This window comes from Pseudochaenichthys georgianus, chromosome 16, assembly GCF_902827115.2.
Source record: "Pseudochaenichthys georgianus chromosome 16, fPseGeo1.2, whole genome shotgun sequence".
In the NCBI taxonomy this organism is placed as follows: Eukaryota; Metazoa; Chordata; class Actinopteri; order Perciformes; family Channichthyidae; genus Pseudochaenichthys; species Pseudochaenichthys georgianus.
Window position 1 is genome coordinate 29,392,049 of NC_047518.2, and position 27,551 is coordinate 29,419,599.

The window sequence follows — 27,551 nt, forward strand, 5'->3', positions numbered from 1 at the left end:
GTTCAGGATCACTCTGACATTTGGGCTTTGTTGTGATTCTCTTGAACTCTGATCTTTACATCCATAAATTATCGTCCGCTATCACTTCATCAGAGCAATGGAGCACATTCAAGGATATGAGCTTGAGGTAGAAGGTGGGAAATAATTGACAACAACGAGCGGTGTCACAACTCTGAATGAGACCGACGGACACATCTCGTCTGGACCATGAGGAGCATGATGAACATCCGAGTGACTGTGTGTGTCGGAGCACAGCAAACCTGCGGGTCCAGAAATCTGCTCTGTGGCGTCGCACCTCGGAGAGCTTTCAGCATGGCGGCGGCAGGGACGGTGGCACATGGGAAGCTGGAGGGCAGAAAAGCAGCTGAGAGTACAGGAGTCAGAAAGAAGGGTGTGGAAGGACGGGTGAGGAGCTTTGAGGAGATCCCTCACACAGGCAGGAGTGGCTGGGTCAACCTGGTGAAGTTCTGGAGAGAAGACCGTTTCCGGCATCTTCACTTACACATGGAGAGGACCTTCAAAGCCCTCGGCCCCATCTACAGGTAGCAGGAAGACAGGATGGCCTTTCCCTAAGCGTGTCATTGACCCTTGAGTTGTTTTCTAATATATGTATGTAAAAGTAATACATGTCAGTTAACACCATAGCCTTTCTGTTTGTGTGTGTGTTTCTGTGTCTGTTTAGGGAGCATGTGGGCACCCAGAGCAGTGTGAACATAATTTTGCCGCTGGACATCGCTGAGCTGTTCCGCTCAGAGGGCCTGCACCCCCGACGCATGACCCTGCAGCCCTGGGCAACTCACAGAGAGACCCGGCAGCTCAGCAAGGGAGTCTTCCTCAAGTCAGTCACACACCTCAGTTCAACTTATGTTTACAAACTGTATGTCTGTTTCAGTCGCTTTGTGGGGACTCAACCTTTTGGGGACTTCATAGTCATCGATATGCAAGAAGACAGGTTAACGAGAATGAGTGTATGAAGGTTTTCATTGTATGTGTGTTTTGAGTGTGTATGCATTTATGAAATCACTTGTGCCATCATCATCTTGCACATTTTCTGTTGGTCCTTCAATCATTCTGCTTCAGTAAAGTATTCTGCTATCAATTGTTGCTATAGTTTTTAAAGCTCCTACACTTAATATGATTGTATCATCTTTCAAATATTTTGATGGCACAAGTTTTTTCTTTGTAGAGAAATGCATACATGTCAGGATACAAATATTTTAAACCAAGGGGAAACACAAATTGATAGGGAACCAGAACCTAGTCTATACTTAAGAAGTTAAGTAACTGAATAGCACATCTGCTGAGAAAGGTATACTAGTTTTCAGAATCAGGAAGTGAACCAGGTCAACTAATATGCTCCCTTTCTCTTCACAGGAACGGTGAGGAGTGGCGAGCTGATCGCCTGATCCTCAACAGGGAGGTGATGATGAGTGCGCCCGTAAAGCGTTTTCTGCCCCTACTTGATGAGGTTGCAAGGGACTTCAGTCGAATGCTGCAAGTGAGAGTGGGGAAGGAGGGCAGAGTCGAGGGGGGGAAACGCAGTCTGACCGTGGACCCCAGTCCTGACCTCTTCCGATTTGCACTGGAAGGTCAGTGATTTGTGACCTGCCGTTTCTTTGTTTGATTGCACAGTAAACATTTACATGGGAACATGTCAACTCATCAACTCCACAAAATACTGACTCCTTCTGTCTTGGTGAGCATTTCATACATATTTGTCATGACATTGACATCCTCGGTAGGGTACGGATGGTTTTGGATAAATGTCATCTCCCCATTTAGATTGGCTTTCATTCACTCTATTTATTAGCCAAGTTAAATCACAAATGCTGACGTAGGCTGTGACAGCTTATCAAATGATCGAATAACAAATTCTCTTTTACAAAATCTGCTGGTCTTTGTTAGGCCCCAAGCCTGTTTTTCAGGTTTCAGGCTTGAAAATGACATTCCCAGAACAAATGACCATATCTTCCCTTTTAAAAGCGTTAAATTAATAATCTTTTTTCTCAAAGTAATGATAAACCTGTGAGTTGGATGTAGAAAAGTCAGAATCAATATAGATGTTTTTTATTTTAAAGAAAATTCAGATTGAACATGGTAAAAAAACTGTAAATTATAGTGTTCGTCCAAAAAATATTTTGTACTTATAGTGAAAACTAACCTTGGATGATGGGTTAGTAGACTAAAAGCTTTAGAAATCCAAAGTACAACATATAATAAGTACCCTGTATCAAGACTGATGCAAAACAAGTGATATTTGACCTTTTTAGACAGATTTAGCAAAAAAACTCTTCTTGGGCCATTTGTTGCTCTCCCTGAGGTTTCTCCCATTTTTTCCCCTTAAACTGTGGGTTTTTCTCTGGAAGTGTTTCCTTGTACGATGTGAGGGTCTAAGGATAGAGGGTGTCGTTTTTTCTCATACTGATATTCTGAACAATCTGTGCTGTTGTATTTGCTGTAAAGTGTCTCTACTGTAGGCTAATTTTATTACATGTACAGCACTTTGGCTCGACCAAAGATCGTTTATAAATGTGCTATATAAATAAAACTTGATTTGATTTGATTTGGGTGGATTTTCCATATCTCTGGCCCCCCTTGCTCGATTTTGACATGTGACATCTCTTCCTGACCGTTAGAGCCAATATAATCCAAGGGAAATCCCGCGCACACACTCATGTTAAAAAAAAGTTGTGTCTCTGCACATGCAAGCTTTCAGCAGAGGGTAGAAATATCCCTGCTCTGACTTCTAGAAACGGAAACGCAGTTTTATTGCTTATAGATTATCAGAACATTTGAAAGGGGACACATTCACATTGGATATTAACCTATGGATTAACTACAGCATCGTTTTTATCGTTTTAATGCCATTGAAGACCAGTTTCTGGCCAAGATAAGCCATGTTAGCGGTTGTGGCTACCTTGCGCCACATGTTTTGATGTACGTTTTTGTTGATAACGTCGCGAGTTTGTATCTTTCAGTGTTGAGGTGGGCACCGTTAGATTCTGTGTCTTTACGATCATAAACGATGTGTTGGATGTGCACCTAGGATAAGTAATAAGGGAGCTAGGAGTGATTTTCGGTGCAGTAATAGGTTAGCATTTTTCGCTCGGGGCTAATTCAGAGGGTCAGTGTTAGCATTGTGTGTTTTAAAGAAAAAAAATGAAAAAGATCAGTTAAATGAGTTTTTTCCCGTTATATGGATATAAAATATTCATAGTTTATCAAATATTAAGGTTCCTTAGACGTTGTTTCCTGCAAATCACGCGATTTCGGCCCCGGAACCAGGTCCGTCGGGCTTAAGAGGTGTTAATGTCTCATTGCGACTAAAATATTCTCAGCTCTCATGAGAACCAAATCTTATTTTAACCCGAGGCATATCTGTTGTTAACATATTATAGATGTGGGAGGTCCAGGAGAACACGCACCTTTAAAATAGAAACGCCAACAAAGATGATCAAAGCTCCCGCATTCTGCTCCTTTCATCTGCAACATGCCACATTCACAAGTGTGAATGCTTGTGTGACTCAGTGAGTGTGCTGAACACTTGAATATGTGTGTGTGTGTGTGTGTGTGTGTGTGTGTGTGTGTGTGTGTGTGTGTGTGTGTGTGTGTGTGTGTGTGTGTGTGTGTGTGTGTGTGTGTGTGTGTGTGTGTGTGTGTGTGTGTGTGTGTGTGTGTGTGTGTGTGTGTGTGTGTGTGTGTGTGAGTGTGAGTGTGAGTGACAGAGAGAGATACAGAGAGTGAAGGAGGGAGAGTTGATAACTTTGAGTCATGCTAGTCTGCTCCTAATGGACCGCTGCACACGGAGCCAGGTGTTAAGCCAGGATAGGAATAGAGCTGCAAGAAACTCTATTCCAGTCAGTGATGTGAAGTTAATATAATACAAGCATGTCTCATAGCTGATGGATGGAGGAAAGGCAGTTCCTCCGAGACAAGGTATGCACTCAGAAAACATAATTGTCTCTGTGTGGAACTGGATTTGAAAAACACAGAAAAAGTTCTTTCCTCAAGCATCTTTTTTAACTTTACTTCACTTTAACCCATAGGGCCAGGTAATCCTTCAAGCGTTGCATTTCAAAAACTAGTCTGTAGGTTTTATAGGCTATTTGAGATTATTATTTCAAGAAATTCAACTGTGTTTTCAACCTCTAGCCTTAGCTTGTTTGCATACCTTGAAACACATGTCTCACCCCCATCTCCCCTCCTCCCCCTGCAGCCAGTTGCCATGTGCTCTATGGAGAACGTATTGGCCTCTTCTCCTCATCTCCCTCCCTGGAGTCCCAGAAGTTCATCTGGGCCGTGGAGCGAATGCTGGCAACAACCCCCCCTCTCCTCTACCTGCCCCCCCGCCTGCTGCTCCGCATCGGCGCGCCCCTGTGGACTCAGCACGCCAACGCATGGGACCACATCTTCAGCCATGGTAGGCACAATACAAGCACTGATTTAATTTAGTTTATGTCTGTCTATCTTTAAAACGTTTATGTACCTCCAACCTTGCCCTTACTTCTCTGTCTTCTGCTAGGTTTATTGGGGTTGGCATCCAAAAGTTCAAGCCTGCTTTACTGCCTTTTGCCCAATCTGTTTCAGCACTGCCATGGCATGTGTTAAAAGGCTCAAAACGGAAATGTTCCTGAATGTCTGCATGTGGGAAAAGTGAAAAATCATTAGCGATGCCTGAAAGATTATCCCAGTAATTAGGCAGGAACTGAATGTGAAGGATGCTTGACTCAATTCAATCTGTTTCAGTATCCTACCTCATTACTACCATATTTTCTGACTTTTGTGCCATCTTGTTCTCATCCTTTTCCAGCGGAGGCGAGGATCCAGAAGGGGTACCGACGAATGTCTTCCTCCCAGGCTCAGGGGTCCGGGGCCGGAGCAGCTCGAGTTCAGTACACCGGGGTTCTGGGTCAACTCATGGAGAAAGGACAGCTGTCTTTGGACCTCATCAAAGCCAACATCACTGAGCTGATGGCTGGAGGGGTGGACACGGTGTGTGTGTGTGTGTGTGTGTGTGTGTGTGTGTGTGTGTGTGTGTGTGTGTGTGTGTGTGTGTGTGTGTGTGTGTGTGTGTGTGTGTGTGTGTGTGTGTGTGTGTGTGTGTGTGTGTGTGTGTGTGTGTGTGTGTGTGTGTGTGTTGTTGCTTGTGTTTGTTTTCCTGTCACTGACTGACTCCCTGTCACTCCCCCCCCCCCCCCTCTGCAGACAGCGGTGCCCCTGCAGTTTGCTCTGTTTGAGCTGGGCCGTAACCCCGAGGTGCAGGAGAGGGTGAGGCAGCAGGTGAGGTTGTCGTGTGCACAGGCTGGTGGTGACCCTCAGAAAGCCCTGCAGGGGGCACCTCTACTGAAGGGCACAATCAAGGAGATTCTCAGGTACAGCATACTCAAGACATCTGCTCATGGCCTGATTAAAGTAGGCCACCTAGATACACACACTTCATTTCTGCAGTGTGTATGTACTCTGTCGCCTGCAGGTTCCTATCAGTATAGGTGCACCTTCATTGTGCTTTAAAACCAACCTTTAATCAAAACCAGGAAAAGAAAGATGGCAAAGACAACATGCTAAATTATCATATCCAAAGATAAATTGTGTTGAGGTTTTCATGAAAGTATCACTAATAGGGAGGCAGAAAGATATAAGAGTGCTTTAGAGCATGGGCATTAAAGTTCATGTCTGCACAATGTTTCTTATCTCATTTTTTGCTAAATGCAATGTTTTTGAACGTGTGTGATGTATTTGCTGATATGTGATGATGAATGTGATATATTGTTTATACATGACTTATATGTTCCATATTTCCTAGTGAATGGTAACACATTTATGTGTGTGTGCTGTGTGTATGTGTGTTGTGTCAGGTTATACCCGGTGGGAACGACAGTGCAGCGGTATCCCATCAAAGACATTGTTATTCAGAATTACCACATTCCTGCTGGGGTGAGTGATCATTGTCACAGTGTGGAGCACTCACTGCTTCATCTGACCTATGTGTGTGTGACGGCCATCCTCTCTCTCCTCAGACCATGGTCCAGGCCTGTCTTTACCCCCTGGGAAGGAGTGCGGATGTGTTTGAGGATCCGCTGCGCTTTGACCCTGGGCGGTGGGGCAGCAGCAGGGAGGGGGGCCAGAGAGAAGAGGGGGCAGGGGGGTTTCGCTCCCTGGCATTTGGCTTTGGGGCGAGGCAGTGTGTCGGGAGGAGGATTGCTGAGAACGAGATGCAGCTCTTACTCATGCATGTGAGTAATAGCAGATGAGAAAAGGAGGATGAAGTCAGAGAGGAAGGATGTGAAGCAAAAAGCATAACATGGAAATAATGTTAAAATGCTAATTTTCCACTAACTTTTTATTTGTATTTTTCCTGAAACACCTCCTTTCTTTATCAATCAATCAATCAATCAATCAATCAATCAATCAATCAATCAATCAATCAATCAATGTTTATTTATACAGCCCAATATCACAAATGTTACATTTGTCTCAGTGGACTTCACAGTGTGTACAGAATATCAGTATGACAATACGACACCCTCTGTCCTTAGACCCTCACATCGTACAAGGAAAAACTTCCAGAGAAAACCCACAGTTTAAGTAATTATTTAACACTCACGTTTGATAGGCTAGCGCTCAAACACATTGTACATGCTAGGGGCCGGATATCTGCGGTTGACCAATCACAAAAGAGCCGGCCAGCTAACCAATCAGAGCAGACTGGGCTCTGGTTTCAGACAGAGGGTGAAAAGAGGTGCTGCAGCACAGGCAGTATTTATAAAAATAAAGCAGATTATGAACATTAAAGCCTCCAAACATGTCACATTAGAGGCACAAAATAGAAATATGAACCTTTTAATAACTGTTGCTATGTATAGCATAACTGTGATCCTTCTTAACATGTGCTCTTCACTCAGTATTAACACCTCCATGACCTTCTCCCCCTGCCTCTCCTCTCTCCTCCCTCTCTGTTTAGATCCTGCTGAGCTTCCATCTCAGCGTGTCATCCTCAGAGGACATCAGAACCACATGCACCCTCATCCTCCAGCCTGAGACCCCGCCAAGGATCACTTTCAGCCAACTCTGACACACACACACACACACACACACACACACACACACACACACACACACACACACACACACACACACACACACACACACGCACGCACACACGGAAGAGACTAATGATATCAACATTTTTTTATCACACTTTGTAGCTTAAAGCTTGAATCTCAAAACATAACAACCATATTTCTGATGATACTCCCTGGAGCTTGCACTGAGTTTTTCTTCCTTAAATACTGAGCTTTTAACCCAAAATATTCAAATTGCTGGTAAATAAAGTAGCCTAAAATGTCGTTCTCCTGCTGTCTTCATTGTGGCTCAGCTTGCAAAAGCAACAGTTGCATTGTTTCCCACCTGATGGCGCTAACACGCATATCAACACATTCAGTTAAATGTGTCAGTCTTGCCCCTCCCTTCGGCCCCTCCTCACTGTCCTCTGGGCCTGCTTCATGGATCGAACAGGTTGTTTGTTTCCTTTATTAATATCTAAACTGTACAACCTTACTTCCTTATCTGCCTCTGTAACTGTAACCTACAGTGTAAGCACTTTATGCAGCGTGCATAGACGTTCTGTACCCTGCTGTTCATTTTACAAGCTGTTTTTGTTAGGTTGTTTATTGTTCTTCTGAAAAACCTTTCTTGCACACTATTTATTTTCCTCCATCAGATAATGATGATTTATTGTTTCCGCTTTAGTCACTTGTTTGTTGACACGTTTCATAAAAATACTCTAGCCTGAAACACGAAAATGAAGTGCTTGATGTTACCAAAAAACGAAAGTTAAAGTTGCCTACCAACCAAGTGTTGCAAAAGTTGGTCTGCATGCGTAAAACCAACCTTTACTCCAGTCGGGTAATTACGTTCAATAACATTATATCATAGGTGTGTGTCACTCAGGGCCAGGGGTGCCGCCAGGGATTTTGGTCCCCATGAAAAGATATCACAAAGGTAACTTAAAGGAGACCGATCATGCTATATTTGAATAATATATTGTAGGGCCATACCTATATAAGGTATATTTATACGTTTTCTTTTTCAAAATACCAAACAGATCATGCATTTTAGCCATGCCTCATTTCGCTCTATTTTGCTCTCCTCCACCCCTGTCTTTGCATGCGCTGCAGCTGACCACGCCCCCCTGCAAGAGCGTCATGTTACCATGCTGTTACCATGCCATGGCAACCTCTCATTCCCCTGATAGGTGTAGAGTTGGCCATATAGGCGGAGCTCCGCGTCACTGACGTCAGACTATTTTCAAATCTGGATCAGTCTGTATCAGATCCGTTAAAGCCCAGTTTTTAGAGACTTTGGGTATGGAGGAAAAGAGAGAGGGTTGTGTTTGCTGACACTTGGTGAGTTCCCTGGAACGCCGGGGACACATATTCATGAATAAAAGGCGTACAAAGGTGCATTTTGCACGATAGGTCCCCTTTAAACATTTTTTTCTTAATGTTCTCAAATAGTTTGGGCCCCTGTCAGTCACGGGCCCTTATGGCGCGTTTCCACTGCAGGCCTCGCTCGGCCTCGCTCGGTTTGGTTAGGCCTTATTAGGCCCGGCTCACTGAGAATCGTCCTAACTTTTCACCCCCTTACGGCGCCCCTGCTCAGGGCTGCAGCTTCTCTTGTGTACTGAGGAACAAAGGTCTGTTTGTGCTCTGGCTAAAGATTTACACTCTGACTGTCTGACAGTCTGGGTCCATGAGTGACTCTGCATAGATACAAAATCTGCTCCATGCACTCCAGGAAGCGCAAAGTCATCCGTGTCAGTGAGTGGAAGACACATAATCTCTATGTCATCTCATTTGTCAAAGTCTCACAGCTATATAACATCAGCCGTTATCAGGTGTCGAACATGGAGACAGTTGTGTGTGTTTTCCAATAAAACAGCAACCTACTGTGAATGCAAAATGTGGAGGACAACAGATTAGAGACGATACAAACTTTTTCCAAGGTACAAAAACGTTCTGGGATTAGGAAACCTTGAACTCAATTTCAACAAATTCCTTCTGACTTGTTCTTCTGGTCAAATACCATTTTGTAGTAAGTCAAGCTTCAAAAAGTGTATAATCAATGGAAAGTTAATAATATACTACTACGTTAAACACAGTTATAATCTATTAATAAAACTGCAGTGGTTTACAAGTTTAGTATTTTTGTTTTTAGCTTTTCATTTCATCACATGTATCCCACTAATTATTATTATTATCTTTACCTTTGACCTTTGCTGTAGGCCATTTGTGCTAAAAATGATTGTTCAATAACTTATTAACATTTATAGCGGCTGTCTGGAAACTACTGTAGAGGCATTTATAAATGACCTATTAACATTGGCCTATTAGAATCCTTCCTTCATGTATTCATCTGTTCATTTATTATTTATACATTTAACTAATAAATTATCGAGTCTGTCAAAAGTTTCACAAAAGCACAAGTACATTTTTTAAATTTTATGTCATTAAATGTTTAGTTTGTCCAAAACCCAAAACGTTTACAACAATGAAATACAAAGAAAATAAACACAATATGAGAGTCTGGAAAGAGCAAATATTTGGCATTTTGCTTTGAAGCTATTATTGAAATGTTAATGATTCTTTAGTCAGAGGGGTCAGAGTGTGAAACTGAAGGAACGAGACTGAACCAGGCTTGTTCCGCTGACGCTAAACTTAGATAATGAAAAGTGCGTGACCTGAGCACAGACAAGGATAAAGGCAGAGGAGAAATATAGACAAATTGCAGGATATTGAAAAAAAAAAAACTAGTAGAAAGAACTGTGCAGTGGATTTCTTATTAAAAATGGATGTATTTATGGGTAAAATGGGTAAGTTGAACAATAATGTTATTTTATAATATGTGTAGCTTTAACAACTTTTACATATTTGTCATATAACTTCAGCATGATTAAAAATCCCGAAATAATGATTTATCTGGATTAACTGTTAATGTCCAAAGACACAGAATATATGTGCCGTTAATGATGTGTATTTGTGGCTATATTCATTTATCATATTCCAATACCCGTGGTTATGACAAATCAAATGATCTCATCAGAAATGATCCAGATGTTTTTTGTAGTTAAGATGATGCATCACTTAGTCATTTGTCATATACTTTTACTTTTTTAAACTTTAGTGCAGAAGTTGCTCTCTAACCTTGGGTTCAGCGGTCCATTGCACACATGCTCAGTGACCGGTGTTCATGCAGGAATGTGACCTTCTGCAACAGGACACACCCATCACCTGCCTCACCCATCTTATCAGCCATCATTTATGATACCGCAACTGTCTTTGACCTGCTTTATTTTTAGTCAGCCAGCCTTCCAGTAACAGGTACGTGCATGCACATGTGTGCGTACGTGTTTCCATGTGTACGCTCTGGGATGTGTCAGGGCTGCAGAATCTCAGTGGGACACATAATGATGTGTGCAGCGGTGCGAGAGAACTGGGTCACATGGAGGTGGAGGGAGAGAGAAAGACTGGAACAGAAAGAGAGGACAAGCTACCGAATCCACAGGAAAAGTCACCGTTTTCACCAGGGAGTTTCCTCTGCAGACTTCCCTCTTTGTCATTCTGTCTATTCTCCACATAGCACTTTAATTTATAGCACACAATTAAAAAACAACACTATTAAATGATATAGATCAACAAGTTGTTAATCCTGCAGGCATAGCAAAAATAAATGAATTTCTCCTTTGTTGATCCATAGAAACCTTTAGTGGTTAGATTCCCGTTAGTGGTTCGTCACCTCGCCCTCCACTCGTCCCCCCTCCTTCCTCTCTTTTGTCCTCACCCCTTTGCTCACGTTGTGCCGTTTGCAGCGACCTTGTCTGTAAGCCTCTACTCTCGTCCTTCCCCTCGATGGTCTTTACTCCCTCCTCCCCTGTGGTGGCAGACATTGTAGGGATGATTGATTCTGACATCCTTCAAAATGGATGGCATTGAACTGTTTCAGAGCCTTCAACCAGGTTCCACATTACTTTGCATGAAAGACACAGCCTCAGTCTACAGGTCGGTACGCTCAGGTTTAGTAGCAGCAGTGTTGACAGGAAACGCCAGTGTTAAAAGGCTTAAAGAGCTGTACGTCTTGAGTTTTAAGAGATACAAAAAAGACATAAGCGTAACAACTGGTTTTTTTGTTTAAAATGGCCTCTTTTGAGAAACTGTTTTGAGTGTCTACAGAAATATGTGGAATCAAATTTGTATAACAATGGCTCAAAAGACAGCTTGAAGAAATTAAGCCCATCATTTTGAATTTGAACGCAATTTCCTGCAGTCTTATCTTTCGGCTCTGTTTTGGTTTTACAATCTTCTGTAACTTCAGCATTTTGATTAGCAACTCCTGTAGCTTCATTTTTAGCAGTCCAGTTCCTATAGGACACCAAACAGCAGCAGAAACACACAGGACATGACTAGCTGGTGAACAAAGCAGCTAAAGAGACAGATATTTCCCTCAGAAATGTGTGGAGACCAAACCAGAGCTACAGTAGGAGTAATATTAATATTTATCGGGTGGCCGAAAACACCAAATATGCATGTGTTGTCTACAACAAACAATTCATGTATCGTTTAAACGTTGGCATCACACCAGTTTTCAAGTATACATTTAGCTTTCACACTCATCTATTCATGATCATTTCCTCATGAAGAATGCATTAGCACCATAAATATTAGGATAGGGAAGAGCATACCTTCTACACAGACTGCACAACAACAAAAAGCCATATCCATAGCCGCGGGAAGTAGGGGTGCTGGGGGTGCTGCAACCCCCTGTTGGTGAGTGGTGTACATTTGAGTGACCACCTAAATAAAAATGATTAAACTACATAAAATATTTATGATTTTACTTAAAATAAAATGTGCTGTATACAGTAGCATATAATAGTCATAGTATATATTTGTATCAGTCAGATGGCTTGAATTTATTTCCTCCCCACTTTTGGCAGCACCCCCTGAGCAAAATGACTTCCCGCGGCTATGGCCATATCAGTCTCTTCCCGTTCCTCTTCTGAGACGACACGAGTTTGTCTTCATCCTGTCACAGTCTGCCTCTCTGTCCCTTCTTTCATCTCTCAAAGCCCTTTCATTGCCATTTTCCATCCATCCACCCAACGTCATGAGACTTTCCCTCCTTTCCACATCATCTCACTGCCCCGCCCATTTGCACCTGTTCCCACTCTCCTCAACAGTCCCATTAGAGTTGAAGGCCCAATTCCAAACCTCCCCCTACTCACTTTCACTCAGTGTTCTCGTGGAGGGTCGGCCACAAAGTGCCGTTCCAAACCAACAAGCGTGGAGAGGGGAGTGGGAGGGGGGTTATCAAGCCCTCCAAATGTGACTCTGCATCGGCCTGACTTCACCTGCTGCCCTACCTGACTATGTGCGTACAAAATATTTTTTTGCAAACAGGTACAAACTGTGCGCAATAAGTGACATTCAAAATATAGACAACGTTTTTGTTATTTACAGGGACTAATAATAACCAAGCAGCAAAAAGATTTACAAAAAAGAAAAACTACTATAGTGTATTTTGAGTTTTATAATATTTATTTTGTATTCGTTTTTGTCTGAAATATGCTGATCTAAAACCGTTGTTCCGAACATTTAGTACATTTCCTGTTTCTGTCAGAGAGAAGGAATTGGGCTTAATGTGGCTTTCAAGCTCCTTAAACTTAACCCTAACCTTAACCTTAAACTGTTCGCACCAAAGACTGCAGCTGAAGTGTATACTGTTTCTTTGAAGCATGTGGAGTGAATGTTTCCGTGATGTCTGGCTAGGATTGAATTAACATTTTGAATGATAATGGTAGTGTGTTTGATTGGACATGCCACCTTACAGTCTTGTGGATAGTTTCTATAATAGGAGATATAGTAACTGTTGTGGAGAGGGTTTCGGCCTACTCCACAACAGTAACTGAGTAAGCCATTGCAAAATAACAGACACGTCTATGCATCGTGGAAAGGAAGTCTGCTGCATTATTTACACAAAGAGTTTGAGGATTTGGAAAGATTTGGAACAGCTACAGCTCGGCGTGTCGCTATAGAGATGGTAAACTTTACCTGCCTGAATCATGTTCTCCCTAATCCTAAGGCTGCAATTGAGTCTGATCGCTGTTACCACAGTTCATTTAAAGGTAGGATAAAATGTATTAAACTGCATGCCTTCCTCTTCAATTTCCTGAAATACAGACTATTTATATCAAGGGATTCCTAGAGTGGAGACCCTTTTTGTATTTTCATTTGTTTCAAATGTCAATATTACCCCGACATGGCATTAATACCAGTGTTTCTTCCTGTTTTCAAATGTGTTGCTTTTCAAAACAATATTTTCTTCCCTGCAGAGTATATTTAGTTTTTGTATATGACTGAGTCGTATGACAGATGAATGTCAACATGTAAAACTTAATTAACCCTGCATGCTTTAGTTAACGGTTGAGATGCCACAATCAATTCTGTAATCTGTTAAATTGCAGTGTCTTCAATATAGGATTATATTTACGTTAGCTTCATAATATTAAATCAAAAGACTATGGCATGATAACATAATTACATTACTTAAACTATCAATCATTATATCATTTCAAAATCTGAAGGGAAAAGTTAAACAATTCTCAAAATGTTTAACAATCTGAAAAGGAAAAGTTAGGCAAATATTCAAAGACTTTTGTAAAAACCTGGAAAGGTAGGATGGGTTAATGCAGAGGCCAAATGTCACTGTGTGTGCTGTGTGCTCTGCATGTGTGACCATTAAAGGGATAGTGGAAATCCGCGAATTTTGGGTTTAACTTATGTATTTTTATTAAAAATAAGCATAATAAACCATTTTTTTTAATTTCATGCGCCTAGTTTCATTTTATTTTCAATTTTACTGCTCCCGACCACGCCCTCTCAATGAAACAAAATACTTCGGGAATCTTCGGGTGATGACGAAAACAAAGGAAGACGGGCACAAACATTGGACGAGGCACGAGTATTTTATTATGTTTTCTGGCTGATTTAATGCATCATTAGCCTGTACCATTGTGTACAACGCCATTTATTGCCTGTCGATTAGGCGACCGGAGGCCTCGTCATCCGATAATCCGGTACACAGTGTCGAATGTGTACACTACAGTCATCATATAGACATGATAGACTAACAGTACTGTGAGTACAGCCTACACTTGACAGGCAGCCTGGCTAGCCTAGGATTAGGACCATACTACGTCAAAAGACCGATTGGCTCTAGCTGTATATCATGCTAGTATACAATTCATTTAAATGTATTCATGTAATTAATGCCCATAAGGCTGTTACATATACAATAATAAATGTGACAAGATAATTTATGTGAACCTGACCCTGGTATGTTATGAAATGTACCCTACATGCAGTCATCCTCGGGCATAGCCATAGGCTGCATAGTGCATGCATGCCAACTTTTGCAATATATAATATAGCGCCTAGCGTGAGCTATGCTTAGGGACCTACCAGTCAAGATTATTTGTGCGTAGGGGTGCATCATCTGGCGCCTGGTCCTGGTCATCCTCGCCATTGCCCATGCCGTGAACTAACTCCATCACCTGGGCTCGAACAAATAAGGACGTAATGGTCCATCGTCTGGCTCAATATTCTCACCATCGTCGCTTACTGAACCGGATTCAGATTCAGTTCCTAAAACTACATTTTCGCAGGAAAGCCGAGAGGATGTTTCTGACTCGCTATCATCACTGGATACCTCGTGCAATCCTTCTTCTTTGTCTGGTATATTTGCCCTTCCACGTTCATTCTGCATAGACGCCATGGTTTGTTATTGTTTCGTCTTCCTGAGTTTTCCTCACTTCCGGTTTGGCTGACTCGATCATTTCGTTTCTAAAAAAGTTCGGGGAAGCTGCAATAAAGTTCTTCTAACATGCGTAAGGCAATTATTATATTTTTTTAATCAGGTGTGATTGTTTTGATACGTAATTATGCTTGTATATAAGTTAAAACGAAACTATTTGGGGTTCAATTTCCACTATCCCTTTAAAGAGGGTTTCATCCCTCCGATTCTTCTTCATATCAGGTCATTATGTGATGTGGGTTTTTGTGACTGTGTGCCTAAATATATTTCCTTTTTACTGACAATTTAAATGTAAAATCTGGGTGCCTTTTTTATCTCAACACATGCTACTCAGGCTAACCAAAGTGTTGTTCTTCCTTATCCTTTACACTGATACCTCATTCACACCAACGGTGTTTCAGGGCCGGTTCGGAGTTGGAGCTTGAAAAGCACCAGGTCTTCCTCTTTACACCGCTCCGGAATCCGGTTCGTTTCAAGCACCAAAAAATTGTCCGGCCAGAGCAAAAGCACCACATACGTCACGCTTACGTCGAGGCGGGGGCAGAGACAGATCAACTCCTGAACAACAACAAAAAGCCCGCGTTTTATCCAGTTTGTACGGTTTGTACACAACGATGGAGAAACTTAACAAGAGTTTCAGCTATAGACTGTATATATAAAGGATTCTGCTCATGGTGAAGCAAGGTGTCTGCGTGTTAAGGTGGAACCTGAGCAGTCACGTTGATCACCTCTCATTATAACTCATTATACATCTATAAAACTATAAATATTATACTTTACTTCACGTGTTCATTTGAGAACAGCTGTTACATACCTGGGTGAAGGTTACAGTTCATTTAAATGAAAGATACAACGTTACTCCACACTCATGGTTCAGTCCACCTTAAGAAATAAGACCGACCTCGGAAGAAGTTGTGTTTTAAAAAAACCTTAAAAAAACCTTTAAAAAGACACGAGTACACTTTTTTATAAGAATATAACCTGAATATAACTAAACCACAGAAATGACTCCGGAAAAGCTGCAGATAGAGCAAATGAATGCAACTGATTTCATCCGCGCGGTTTGGCTTTATGAAGCAGGCACGCAAACGGTTACGTCATGACGCAAACGACGCATTACCAGTCGGACTCTGGGCGGTGTGAAAAGAGCCAGAGCTAAACCGAAGAACTGGTTCTGAACCTGAAAAGCTCTAGCACGGAGCTTGAACCGGAGTTGCGTTGGTGTGAATGAGGTATGAGAGGTGTTTGGTTAAAGTCTTTGCAGTCAGTGGTTGAGTTTTCCTGACTGACTTCATCCCGCTAACAGTATTTCTCTGCTTCCTCTTCGTACAGCTCGCATCAGGCGCTACTCTGATCAGATGACACTGCCCGACTCTTTCATCCAACGGCAGCAACTCGACGCCAGCATGGCCGACACTTTCCTGGAGCATCTCTGTCTGCTGGACATCGACCAGGAGCCAATCACAGCGCGCAACACCAGCATAATCTGCACCATTGGTGAGTGTGACCACAGTTCTCAGACACTGAGTCTCAGTTACTTTCATGTTTGTTTTCTGCCACTGTTGTTTTTCTGTCATTGCTGGCAGTCGGTCAGGCTGACCTCTCCGGGGTGATGCTGGGTGGCTCTCAGTGTTTTGGCAGAGTTTGAGTCTTGGCTGTGAAGCTCACTCGGCCTTTCTCCTGCCCAGAAAACAGGAGAAGATTACTAGAAGGAAACACAATACACTAACTGCTACTTTCTTGAAAGCTCTGATTTTCCAGATCACCTTTCGTTTCTCACAAGGGCAGGTATTTCTTGTGTCCAAAGAAATAAACTAGAATGTAGATAGACCATGTAGTGAATGTATTATCTCTGCCAAGGAGATTATGTTTTTTGGTCCAATTTTAGGATTAGGGAAAAACTGCTTTGCTGTTTTTCATAGAACAATTGTGGTTTTAGAGCATATCCAAAACACGCTGAAGATTAACATTATTTTAATTGTGATGACAATTCAAGATTAACTCCCCATCTCAATTTCAATGTATCAATCGCTTCCAATTATATTGTTGGTCAATAAAATGGTCAATCTCACTACGCCAATCCTGATTGTCTGGTGATCTTGACGTCAGCGTCAGGGGAAATCACCCCCTATAAGTAGCTTGCGCCACAACGCATGCGTCATTCAAAATAAGCTTCACCATAGCAAGGAGGGCCGTCTGGTGAGACATCTCACTTCATGTTACTCTGAGGCCTGGGGTTACGTAAGTAACCTATAGTTCTCATTCATAACACTCCGTTCGATGTCTCACTATGGGATATTGTAGCTCCCGTATTGCCAGACGAGCTTATCTCGAAAATCGCCAACCGATCAGAACTTTAACAGGTAGGACTCCGACTCAACCAGGTGCCCAGCACTGCTTGAGTCAAACTGGGAGTAGAACGCCCAGACTGTTAAAAGGCGGACACAAGTGAGCGGCGAAACCCAGCTCGCCGCTTGCACCAATGTCTTGAATGGGAGACATCCTGGACAGAGCCCAGGATGCAGCCAGACCCTGAGTCAAGAGAAAACTCGCGAACCCGAGGGTGCCTGCGAGCTCTGACTTGTATGGGCCCCACAGCAATTGCTTCCACAAAACAGTGGGAGAGCCGTTGCTTAGTAATAGGCTTGCCCTTGTAAGGGATAGCCCAGGACACAGGGGGCTTGGTCATTATGACAAAGCACCCCTGATTATGGTACCGCTCACGGGCCAGGCCCATTGAGCCAAGCGCTCTGGGTGTGGGTGAAAGATCGCCCCCCCGCTTGGGACAGTATGTCCCTGCGTAGTGGGAGCTGCCAAGGCTGCCCGCACAGCAGCTGATATATCTCCGCTAGCCAGTACATAGCTGGCCAGTGTGGAGCTATCAGAATAAGTGTGTGGCGTTGCTCTCTCACTCTGGCCAGAGTTGGAGGTATCAGAGCCAGGGGTGGAAACGCGTACAGAAGGCCCGGGGGCCAATCGTGCGCGAGTGCATCCACGCCTAACGGTGCATTTAGATCATGCATAGAAAAGACCAGCCGACACTGAGCGTTGTCCACCTCTGCCGTAACGCACCCACAGCTGGCTCACAATCCTTGGATGTAGAGTCCAGTCTGCGTAAAGTGGTGCACCTCTGGACAGTAGATCTGCCCCGAGGTTCATCACTCCCGGTACGTGCGTCGCTCTCAGAGAGAGGAGACGTCTACCGCTCCATAGGATAAGTTTGCGCGCCAGTGTGTGTAACTGGAGAGAACGCAAACCCCCTTGGCGGTTAATATACGATATTATGGTCATATTGTATGTCCTCACGAGGACATGGTGTCCCCTGAGGAAAGGCAGAAAGCGTCTTAGGGTGAGAAACACCGCTAAAAGCTCCAGGTAATTTATGTGCGCCCGCTGGAGGTCTCTGCTCCAGAGACCCCTCACCGGGCGACCTTCATAAATACCTCCCCAACCTGTCAGACATGCGTCCGTGGTGACCACTTTCCGTGAAAGGACAGCACCCATGGGCACACCTCGTACTAGAAAAGTCGGGTGCAGCCAGTGGCGCAGTGCCATTACGCATCTCACAGTAACCATCACTCGGATATTTGTTCAGAGCCCTTAAATCAAGTATTGGCCGAATTCCGTTCCCTCCCCGTTTGGGAACGAGGAAGTACTTGGAATAAAAGCCGCCCTGACTCTGCTCGGCGGGTACAATAGATATAGCCCTCTTTTCTAGGAGTGAGAGAATCTCTTTCTCCAAAATGAGGGCTGACTCTCCTCGGGCCTGCGAGTGCAGAATGCCCGAGAAGCGAGGGGGGGTGACAGTGAATTGGAGTCTGTAGCCCCGTGTTACTGTCTTGAAAACCCAAGCAGATGATGTGAGCATCTCCCACTGCGTGCTCCTTAGAGCCAGTGGAGATGTCACATCTCCTCCTCTCTGAGTCTCTATTTGTTGTGTTATGGGGCCCTCTAGTGTCTGAACACAGTGGTGCCCCTTATCGACAATACCCACCGGCACTGCGCATGCGCTTGGCGGTGGTGCCTTCACAGACCCGTCAATAATCCGCCTTTTGAGAGATGCCGTAGCTGCTCTCAGAAGGGGAACAATTGGCGGGCTGTTTATTGGCTTTATTGATGTTCTTTTCATTTCTTTGAGCTGCGCCCCCGGCCTGAAGCCTGGATGCGTCAGCGGCAAATGTTTTATGACAGAATGATCAACCAATGTGTGACATGTGTTTGTGCGGACTTGAGGATGGTGTTTAGGCATCTCTCGAGGCGGCGGGAACACATTCACGGAGGGGAGAAGGAGGGGCTGTCACGCCGCTCGCTTCTTCTTCCTCGACTGCTGGCCGAAATTCTGGGTTGGCTGAGCCTGAGCTGCAGCCGGAACCGGAGAATTTCTAGGCCAGCTTGCCCTTGTCTCCAGCCTGGGCTGGGGACTCGGGGGGGCTGCGACCTCTGCGTCTTCGGTGTTTTAAACCGAGCAGAGTTCGAGGCAGCTTGGGCAGAGGACTGCTGCTGCGAGAGTAGCGGCTGGACCCTTCGAGGGAGGCAGAGGTGGAGTGCCTCGTCCTCCCTCTTCTTCGTCTCACACCTCCTTTGCATGGAGGCGAGAGCGGAGCCAAAAATTCCCTCGGGAACGATGGGCATGTCCAGCACATCCTCCTTTTCCCGGTCTGGGAGAGTGGTGAGGTTGAGCCATCTCGCTCTTTCCTGCACCACCATGATCCCAATTGCCTTGCCCGTGGCCTGGACGGCGCAGCGTTGGACACGGAGACAAATGTCCGTGATCGCTGCCATCTCGTCCAGAGTGGCTGCCCCCGGGTTACCCGACAGGTCCTCGCAGAGCTCCGCTTGGTAGGCGGTTAACAGCGAGGACACATTCAGGGCCCTGGCCTTTTCAGTCATTGCTGACTGAAAACGGTCCGACTTTGCTGGCAGCGTGGGGTTCCTGCTTGGTGACGGGCCCACCTTTGGTAGAAGGTGAGCCGCTACCAGCGGTTCCATGGGCGGCATTCAGAGCAGGCCGAGCTTCTCCATTCCGTCACAGTCTAGGGAGGAGGCACCCTGGATTGGGACCTTGTTGCTGAAGGGCCGGTCTCTCCACGAGACCGACACCTCATCCAACATCTCCAGGAAGACTGTAAGGAGTTGTCTCTTTTCCCCCGCTGCTTGGGGAATATGTTTCCCCTCATAGCGGGACCTGGAGGTCTCCTTGGCCATTTCGGGCCACGGGATGTTGAGTCTGGCCGCAGCGCGTTTACACACGGCCTGCAGGTCCATGCTCAGACCGGGCGAAGCTGGTGTGCTATGGTGAGCAGCACTTGACATGAAGGTGTCCTCTTCCTGTTCATCCGATTCGGACAGGAGGAACGCCAGGGCGTCCTCCTCTTCGTCCTCCTCGTAGTCAACCCCATGGACATCCTCCGCGGGTGAGACCATGGTGAGGTCTAACCGGGAGCCCCAGCTTGGTGGAGCGCGGGAAACCGTTCCTGCGTGTCTTGCCGTCACCGGGTCCCGGCATGCCAGGGCACGGGATTCCGGTTCTATAGCCATAGCAGATAGTGAGCCCCAGACCGACACGGAGAGGGGCTCACTCTCTGTGGCGGACGCCCCCGTGTCTTGACTGCCGGTCGGCGGGTCCTTGGACATGGGGGGGTCCTGTTCCGACAGGCTAGGTTGTCGAGCTAACCGTCGGCGGAGGCTCTTAACGGTGAAGCGGACGCAATGTCCGCATGAGCCGGGGTTGTCGATAGCGCCTCGGGCGTGTTCCAGCCCGAGGCAGGACGAACAGACCTGGTGTGTGTCTGTGCCCGATATCTTCAACCCGCAGCCGCAGAGTCGAGCCACCGAGTCGAGCCACCGAGTCCCTGACTCCTCTGGTGTGAGGGAGAGGGGCGTCCATCTTGGCCGCCTCGTGGCGTGGAGAGGGCCCGCTCTCGACAGGTGGGACGGGAGAAAAGATAAAACCACCTTGTCCTTAATCCGGAGAAAAGGACAGTGTGGGTCTTTTATTCCCGGAGAATACTGACTGGTGTGGCAGTATGCTCCTTAAATCCTTTCTTCCTCCGTGGAGAAGAGAAAAGAGAAAACTTCCTCGCTACCGTGGTGTCGGTAGAGAGGGAGCGAGCTAGCAACAGGTGTGCTGCTAGCTTGAAAAAATCGGACCTACCTTACTTTCTCGGGTAAGAGAAGGGCGAGGTCGATTTTAAATACTAACAGCGTTAGTACTACCGTCTTCCTGCGAAGCAGAAGGAGTAGCCGGCGAGCGCCCGTCGACCGAAATGGGTATTTGGGTTCAGTCTGTGGACAGTGAAGCTTGCCCGGCTACTGTAGAGATGTGCTCTGAAGCGAGAAGAGGTGTTTGAATGACGCATGCGTTGTGGCGCAAGCTACTTATAGGGGGTGATTTCCCCTGATCACCAGCCAATCAGGATTGGCGTAATGAGATTGATGCTTCTGTTTGCTCCGCGATGAGGCGCATCCCATAGTGAGACATCGAACGGAGTGTTATGAATGAGAACTGGAACCATCGACTTTATTTGACTCATTTTGGTCTAAATGTTCCTTATTGCTTCAGCTTTGTTTTAATATAAAATGTTCTATATCTTACTTCTGTGTTTTTAAGGTCCTGCATCCCGATCAATCCCCAAACTCCACGAGATGATCAAGGCAGGAATGAATATAGCACGCCTTAATTTCTCCCATGGCTCACATGAGGTAGGCCTATGTACAGTACTTCTCTGTGTGCCGTTACTCTCAGTTACAGTTGTTCACATGTTCTGGTCTTTCCTTCAGTCATGTGTTGATTCTCCGTCTCCCTCCATGTGTCTCTCAGTACCACGGGGAAACCATCAAAAACATCCGAGAGGCGGTGGAGACGATAACCTCTGACCCCTTGTATTACCGGCCGGTTGCCATCGCCTTGGATACGAAGGGTCCAGAGATCCGCACTGGATTAGTGAAAGGGGTAAACATCTCATGCTTGATCCACCATGCCGTCTGAAGCTAATCCGCCGCTCACATCCAGTCAGCTGTGAGACGTGCTGACAGTTTGTCGACTGCTTTCTATCCTCATCATTTCTTACCGGTTGTTGCCTACATTTTTTGTGTCCTCATTTGCTTTTTAATCATCTTGATTTGTTGTTCTTTGTTTTGTTGTTGCATGCTGTCTGCTTTGCTGAACAAATAACTCAAAGCTCTTGGAAACCTCTTCATGCCTTGATTAGTTCAGAAAATGTTCCGCAGGACGTGTTAGCTGCACGCTGGTTCTCGCTTGTTTTTTCTTAATTATGTTAAATAGCTCAATAGGAAGATAAACCGGAGATAATAACATGTTATACATAATTTCATTTAATTATGTTTTTATATTTTAAATAACATGTATTCTCTTTTTTGTAACAATATATGTCATGTCTTGGCCTTACATTAACAGGAGAAATTTCGATAGTTTCACGCTTGAAATTAAATCATAAACAAACAAGTAAATAAAGACAACAATATTAGACTTCAACAAATAGCGAGTAAAAAGCAGTGGGCCTTTTTGTGGGAAAATTATAACCCATACATTGGAGGTCTGTCACGTTATCATCATCATTTGCTTATCTTAATTAACAGAATTATTCATAGCAGCCATTTGCTCAGTAAAGCACGGCATGCCATTAAATGAAACCCGCCTGTGCTTCGGCAGCATGTGGTGTCGGATCATCAGGCTTCAGCTCGGCTCAGACGCAGATTGTGGTTTTGCAAAAGCAAGCAGAGGAAGATAAATATTTGATCTTTGAGAGAGTGCCAACAGATAGAACATGAACTAAATATATATTACAAGATGAGAACTAGGAGGGTAGCTGTACCGTTAGTCTTTCATACAAGTGTAGAATATATTCATTGAGAAAAATGTAGCACTAAAATATCTGAGATTCTTATGTTCATGGTCAACAGCAACAGCTTGCAAGTCTGGGTCTGTGTGTCGAAACGTTCTCGCAAATACAGTATCTTAAAATAACACATGGAGAAAACGCTGTTCAGTGCACAACACAATGCACTGATTGAGTCTTGTCGTAAAAATGAGTTGAATACTGAGATGATCATAGTGTTAACTTAAAGGTTGCTTTTCTGTCCTCTTTGTGTGTGTTTCTCCCTCTTTGTATAGCAAGTGGAGGGGGAGGTGGAGCTGGAAAAGGGCAGCCATGTCCGTGTGCTGACGTCAGAGAGTGACAAAGACAAAACAGACGGGAAGATGGTCTGGGTGGATTACCCGAGCCTGCCCCAAGTCAGCAAGAAGGGAGACAAGATCTTTATAGATGACGGCCTCATTGGACTCAAAGTGTTAGAAACAGGTAATACACATAAAGTTGAATTCAACAAGCATTTCTGCATTGCTTACCTCTTGTTTTACTTATATATTATTATAACTTATCATTATTTGATTGCAGTGTAATTAATGTACAAAAACATAGCATTTGTTTCTTTATTTTACTACTAACTGCTATCCCTCACTTTGATTGTGGTCAATGCAAAGTCCTATTGGACCTATTCTATATTTTATTACTCTAATAAATCAATTTGTAGCAACAATGTACGAGGACCACCTCATTTGGTCATATAATGATTGGCACTGTTGAATCAGATGTTTTTCAAAAGAGGCGACCTCACTGAGCTGAATAACCTGTAAATACAATTTAAAAAAAATCTGCTAACCCAAAAAATCTGCTAACCCACCGTTATGGTAGTCTGTATCCTATCTGGGCCTCAACAGTTTTAGCTTTACGTAGTGGGTCACCTGGAATATACAGCTGGGATTTATATCAGATTAATAATTTAAAAAAATCACAAATAAATGTTAAGGACCTTCAATAAGTGTCAAATGCATGCTATAGCTTACATTGGAAATCTTCATTATCTCCTGCAAGATGATGTATTCCACACTATTATAGAGTAAATGTTATCTACCTTTTATCGATCCACTAAAGTTAAGAGCATATTCTTCACAGAAATTGGCTTTTTGGGTTTTTTTGGCTATCCACAATTCATAAAGTGTCCTTTAGTTGACCTCTTGTTCCCTAACTTCTCTCCAGGAGCTGACTGGGTGGACACCGTGGTGGAGTCGGGGGGGCTGCTGTGCAGTTGTAAAGGTGTTAACCTGCCCGGCTGCAACCTCATCAACCTGCACGCGGTCAGCGAGCGAGACGAGGCCGACCTGAGGTTCGGGGTGGCGCAGGGCATCGACATCGTATTCGCCAGCTTCATCCGCTCGGCCCAGGATGTCAAAGACGTGCGGCGAACTCTGGGGCCACACGGGAGGGACATCAAAGTCATCAGCAAGGTGGAAAGCCGGCAAGGGGTTCAGAAGTGAGTCAAGGGAAATATTTATGGATTTAAAACATTAGGGCGGGCATGGTTATTTAAAGTAGCTGGAGGCAGGAGGGTGTGACAGGTGATGGATTGACACTTTTATGCTAAGCAATTTGTGTCTGTCTGGTTGAGTTATAGCTGCCACTTCTCATATCTCACAAAATGTATGTCACAGCTCTCTTATCCCAATTACTCATCTCTCGTTTCCTCCTGCTACACGTTGACTGCTGATAGCGTTTAACTACATTTAAATACAATGTCCCAAAATTAATCGTCTAATAAAGATGTTATGATCCATGATGTCATTTTTCAACATTTACACTGTTATACTATTCCTGTGGCAGAATTTGTCTTTGATTAGCATTTTTACTTGATTGCACTGCTTACATATGCATTTGGTTTTAGAGCATAAGAAAACACTAATATCTTCACCATGTTTTCAAGATCCAGCAGCTTTGAGCCAAAGCCTGCATTTGAATAATTATAATGCACAGAAACAAACATTATCATTTTCGTGCCTCTGCTTCTTCATCGCTGCTTGCCACTCTTTTTGTGCTTTTCCCCCCCAACTCCCTTTCATCTTTATCCTAAACTCTCAATCCTTTGTCTCCTCATCCTCCTCTAATCTATCTGTCAGCTTTCAGGAGATCCTAGCTGAGAGTGACGGCGTCATGGTTGCCAGGGGCGACCTGGGGATCGAAATCCCGGCGGAGAAAGTCTTCATCGCCCAGAAGATGATGATTGGACGCTGCAACTCTGCCGGCAAGCCAGTCATTTGTGCCACCCAGGTCAGGGGAGAGCACATACACAAGCACACAAAGAAAGATGCAGAATCTATGAATATGTAGATTTAGACTCTCAACTGCAGAGTTTTCCGACCGCGTCAAATGGGTTGAAATAACTAACATTAAAACTCAACAGGCACATATTAACCTTGCACTTCTACATTATGCACTCACACTTACTTCCATTCAATTCATCCTCACACCCCTCTCCCGTTGCGCACACACACACACACACACACACACACACACACACACACACACACACACACACACACACACACACACACACACACACACACACACACACACACACACACACACACACACACACACACACACACACACACACACACACACACACACACACACCTGCAGCCATGTTGAGTCACACTGCTGTATCTTGTTTATGCTACAGCTCCTGACACAGAGTGACAGCGTTATGGCAGCTTTGCTACTCAATACCTGCGCTCACAATCAACCCCCCCTCCACACACACGTACAGTAATCAGCATTAACTACTAGAAAAATACAGTTCCTGAGGCAACGCTGTGAGAAATCTCATTTTGCATCCGTCTGCCCTGCTTATTGACTCATTCTACAGAGTCTCGGCATGTCATTAATGATCTTGCGAACTCATACTCCCCTGCTTCGATCAAGTATCTCTAATTTCTCCTTTACTGCCGCCCAACCATTCAAAGAGCCATTATCCCCTACCCTCATTCTCTCTCTAACGCCCTGTCTGCCTTACATTACTTTCTCATCTAGTGACATACAAAGTGGTTTATTTGTAATGAATTAATTGATCCAATCCCCTAAGTGGTCACATCTTGGTTGTGGTTAAAAGACTAATGCATAATGTTTTTGTAGATGCTGGAGAGCATGGTGGCCCACCCACGGCCAACCAGAGCGGAGGGCAGTGACGTGGCCAACGCCGTGCTGGACGGAGCAGACTGTGTAATGTTATCTGGGGAGACGGCCAAAGGACTGTTTCCTGTGGAAGCAGTCGCGATGATGCACTCGGTGTGTGTTTCTGTGTGTGCATGATGTCCGTTGTGATACTTATTGTGGTGCCCTCTGATAAAGCTCTCTGTCTCTGTCTCTCAGATCTGCAGGGAGGCAGAGGGGGCCATTTTCCACCAGCAGCTGTTTGAGGAGTTGCGTCGCCTCACTCCTCTCTCCTCTGACCCCACAGAGGTCACTGCCATCGGAGCAGTAGAGTCCTCCTTCAAGTGCTGCGCTGGGGCCATCATAGTCCTCACCACCAGCGGCAGGTGTGTATAGCCAAGTGTATTGCCTTAGTAGAAAGAGTTACTAAAGTTAACATTTACAGTCCATCACAGTATATAAATAAAATGTTATAATTTACAGAGCCCCAAGATAAAATGATTATTTTATGGTTTAATGATTATATTATTAGGAGGAGTACACTGAAGAGCTTCGAACTGATGTCAGACACTGAAGATCTATGTGAAGTTACGGCCAGAGAATTTATAATTGCAGAGACAGCTTCTGTCAGCTTCTGCTAACTCTGAAGCTCTCTTCCTCTGTTCCTGACACTTTAATACTCCTGATCCATATAAACATTATACTACCAGACGCTGCAAATCCTGTCCCTGGTAGGCTCAAACCTTCCTGGTGTTGTCTGAAGAAAATATTACTTAATGGTCATATCTAAGACACAGCTATAGGTGAAGCCAAACACGGAGAAAGGGCCTGCCTTATCATACTGGTAAAAACAGTTCCCACAAGGCGTGTGCCTGTGCTGGGAAAGAGAGGAAAAAGATCAATTCCCTATCAACTGGACACTGTATATATATTTAACATATCACTGGACAAATTATAAACGGACTTGCCTTTATATAGTGCAATTAACATGTGCACCACTCAAAGCGCTTTTACACTACAGACACTGATGCCACGGCTTCTATATAAAAGGTGCAAAACTGTTCATTATCTAATCTGTAATGTCAAACTAGTTTCATAAGGTTAAAGAAAGATTGTAATTACAGTTAATAAAAGGTGAACTTGGATTGCCTCTCTTCAACTGAAGTCATACTTGTTATGAACCGAGATACAGGACGCAGGACCCAAAAGCAGGATTCGGAGACAGATGTCCAAAAATAGAATGTTCTTTAATCACAAATTAAATCGTACTTTCACAAAAAATAGAAAGTAGATAAAAGCCAAAACAAAGTTGTACAGCAACACAAAAACTCACTTGACAAAAGGTCTAAATCCCAAGGTAGGTATCAGGAGTCAAAAGGCCTGGGTGCTCACGACATGAAACATAACGAACTGACAAAGGAACAAGAAACACCAGGGCTATATATAGGTGAGGGGGATGGGCACAGGTGAAAACAATCAGGGCAGGGCCAAGCAATCTCACGGGCGGGAAACACACAAAGGCAGGAACTGTGGGATCTGAAATGACAGGAAAGATTACTTTCAAAATAAAAACATAACTAAACCTAACATATCTGTCGAGTCACAACATTACCCCCCCCTCTAGGGACGTCTCCTGACGGCCCAGGCAGATTAGGATGTTGCCTGTCGAAATCCCTG

The 27,551-nt window shown here is 44.4% G+C and overlaps 2 protein-coding genes across 3 annotated transcripts in view; both read left to right on the forward strand.

Annotated features, from left to right (window-relative positions):
• The first annotated feature begins 88 nt into the window (after positions 1-88).
• On the forward strand, positions 89-7,346 carry cyp11c1 (cytochrome P450, family 11, subfamily C, polypeptide 1). The gene is made up of 9 exons (XM_034102547.1): positions 89-542; positions 683-838; positions 1,375-1,589; positions 4,217-4,420; positions 4,811-4,992; positions 5,206-5,372; positions 5,856-5,934; positions 6,018-6,233; positions 6,962-7,346. Exons 1-9 carry the CDS (start codon positions 208-210, stop codon positions 7,070-7,072), a joined length of 1,665 nt encoding a protein of 554 aa, XP_033958438.1. The 5' UTR covers positions 89-207; the 3' UTR covers positions 7,073-7,346.
• An 87-nt stretch (positions 7,347-7,433) lies between these two features.
• The window catches only part of pklr (pyruvate kinase L/R), a 28,737-nt gene continuing 8,619 nt past the window's right edge, over positions 7,434-27,551 (forward strand). The window contains exons 1-9 of one of the 2 annotated variants that reach the window (XM_034102546.2): positions 7,434-9,871; positions 16,201-16,365; positions 21,479-21,570; positions 21,689-21,820; positions 23,003-23,189; positions 23,928-24,201; positions 24,842-24,992; positions 25,857-26,009; positions 26,094-26,260. In XM_034102546.2, the coding sequence (XP_033958437.1) occupies positions 9,847-9,871; positions 16,201-16,365; positions 21,479-21,570; positions 21,689-21,820; positions 23,003-23,189; positions 23,928-24,201; positions 24,842-24,992; positions 25,857-26,009; positions 26,094-26,260 (1,346 nt within the window). In that variant the 5' untranslated portion in view covers positions 7,434-9,846. The remainder of the gene's footprint in view (positions 9,872-16,200; positions 16,366-21,478; positions 21,571-21,688; positions 21,821-23,002; positions 23,190-23,927; positions 24,202-24,841; positions 24,993-25,856; positions 26,010-26,093; positions 26,261-27,551) is intronic. The other variant, XM_034102545.2, reaches the window with a different exon arrangement.